The sequence below is a fragment of the Capsicum annuum genome, unplaced genomic scaffold, assembly GCF_002878395.1.
Source record: "Capsicum annuum cultivar UCD-10X-F1 unplaced genomic scaffold, UCD10Xv1.1 ctg57254, whole genome shotgun sequence".
Lineage (NCBI taxonomy): Eukaryota > Viridiplantae > Streptophyta > Magnoliopsida > Solanales > Solanaceae > Capsicum > Capsicum annuum.
Window position 1 is genome coordinate 1 of NW_025865737.1, and position 1,903 is coordinate 1,903.

Sequence of the window (1,903 nt, forward strand, 5' to 3'; positions counted from 1 at the left end):
CCTTCATTGTTGAGATCTCGCAGGAAATAATACTTCACATCAATGTGATTGCTTCTTCCATGGTTCACAGGATTCTTTGACAACTTGATTGAAGAATTGTTGTCACAAAATATCATAGTAGCACTTTCCATCTTGAATTGCAACTCTTTAAGGATTCTCCAAAGCCAAATAGCTTGACAGGCACAAGCTATAGAAGCTACAAATTCAGCTTCTGTGCTTGATAATGTGACAACTGTTTGCTTTTTGGAAGACCACGATACAGCCCCTGTGCCTAGTATAAAGACATAACCTGAAGTGCTCTTTCTACCATCTTGATCTCCTGCATAATCGCTATCAGTAAAGCCAATCAAATCTGCCTTTTCTCCATTCCTGTAGAAAATTCCAAAATCCTTGGTTCCTTGTTAGTAACGAAGAATTCTCTTCGCAGCTAAGAGATGCATTTCAGTTGGGCACTCCATATATCTACTTACATGACTAACAGAATACATGATGTCTGGTCTTGTAGCAGTTAGGTACATTAGACTACCCACAATTTTCTTGTAAAAAGTGCTATCCGTCTTCTTTCCGCTCCCAGCTTTGGTTAGTTTCAAGCCAAACTCAACTGGAATGTTGGTTGGATTGCAATGCTGCATCTTAAACCTGTTTAAAATTTCTCTCATCTACTTCTTTTGGGAAACAAATATGCCATCATCATCAGATTGCACTACTTCTAAACCAAGAAAGTAATGCATCTTACCAAGATCAGACATCTCTAATTCATCCATCATACACTTCTTGAAATCAGAAAACATGTCACTATTATTCCCCATGAAGATGAGATCATCGACATACAAACACGCAATGAGCATTTTCCCATTCTCCCCAATTTTCACAAAAAGTGTAGGCTCATATGGACACTTTTGAAAAACCATTTTCTGAAAATAAGCCTCAATGTGACTATACCAAACCCGTGGGGCTTGTTTTAATCCATAAAGAGCTTTCTTTAATCATATGTTTTAATCCATATGATATCGCCTATATTTACTTAGGCGCCGCATATGATATCGCCGATATTTACATAGGTGCCGCATATGATATCGCCTATATTTACATAGGCGCTGCATATGCTATCGCACATGCTTTCCAGTGGCTATGTGCGATTGGTTAGGCGACGCATACTACTTTGAAAGGCCATAACTTCTTGCTCTGGTGTCGGATTTTAGCAAAATTGGTATTGTTGGAAAGTTAACTCGAAGACATATCATTTGACACATAGTAGGCTCTCTAATTCGACAAATACAGAGAGTTATGGTCGATGGAAGCTGACACAAATTACAACATCCACTAAAACTTAATCGATCGAAATAATTTCAACTCGTCCTTGAGTTGAAGGACCTCTATGGTCTAAATTCATACTCAAATGGATTCACATACTACATAAACATGCCAAATTGGCATAGGATTTAAGGCTCTGGATTATCAACGCATCAGAGTCATGGTTTTTATTCTAGCCCGAAATGTGGGGTGTTACACCGATGCTAGAACCCTTTTTTTTAAGCTACTTCCCTTATTTTTCCTCTACGGTCATCATTCTATAACTCTTTCTCCTATTGATGTATATAATCACTTCGACACATACCAATTTGGCTCTCTCTTATTAGTCTACTAGAATCACGTCTCTAAATTCATGTTCACCCAACTCAATGGGATTAAAACTACGCTAAGGGACTTCAACATCGTCTATCTACAGTCCCTTCAATTCAGCTCTCAGGGGCACCATATAATACATTCCTATCCTTAGAATCTCATGTAATAACATACTACTTTGTGTGCACTATTTTCTTTATAAACCTTAAGGACCCTCTTTTTTTTTTTTCTTGGCTTAGCCACAATTTACTGTCTCACCTAGGGGTCACATACATAT

The 1,903-nt window shown here is 38.0% G+C and overlaps 1 protein-coding gene across 1 annotated transcript; it reads right to left on the reverse strand.

Annotated features, from left to right (window-relative positions):
* Positions 1–33: 33 nt before the first annotated feature.
* On the reverse strand, positions 34–632 carry LOC124893303 (secreted RxLR effector protein 161-like; the record flags this gene model as incomplete). Its single annotated transcript, XM_047404338.1, has 2 exons — positions 487–632; positions 34–369 (listed from the first exon to the last, which is right to left on the reverse strand). Coding segments are annotated over exons 1-2 (482 nt in total), but the record flags the coding sequence as incomplete, so codon positions are not given.
* Positions 633–1,903: the final 1,271 nt, after the last annotated feature.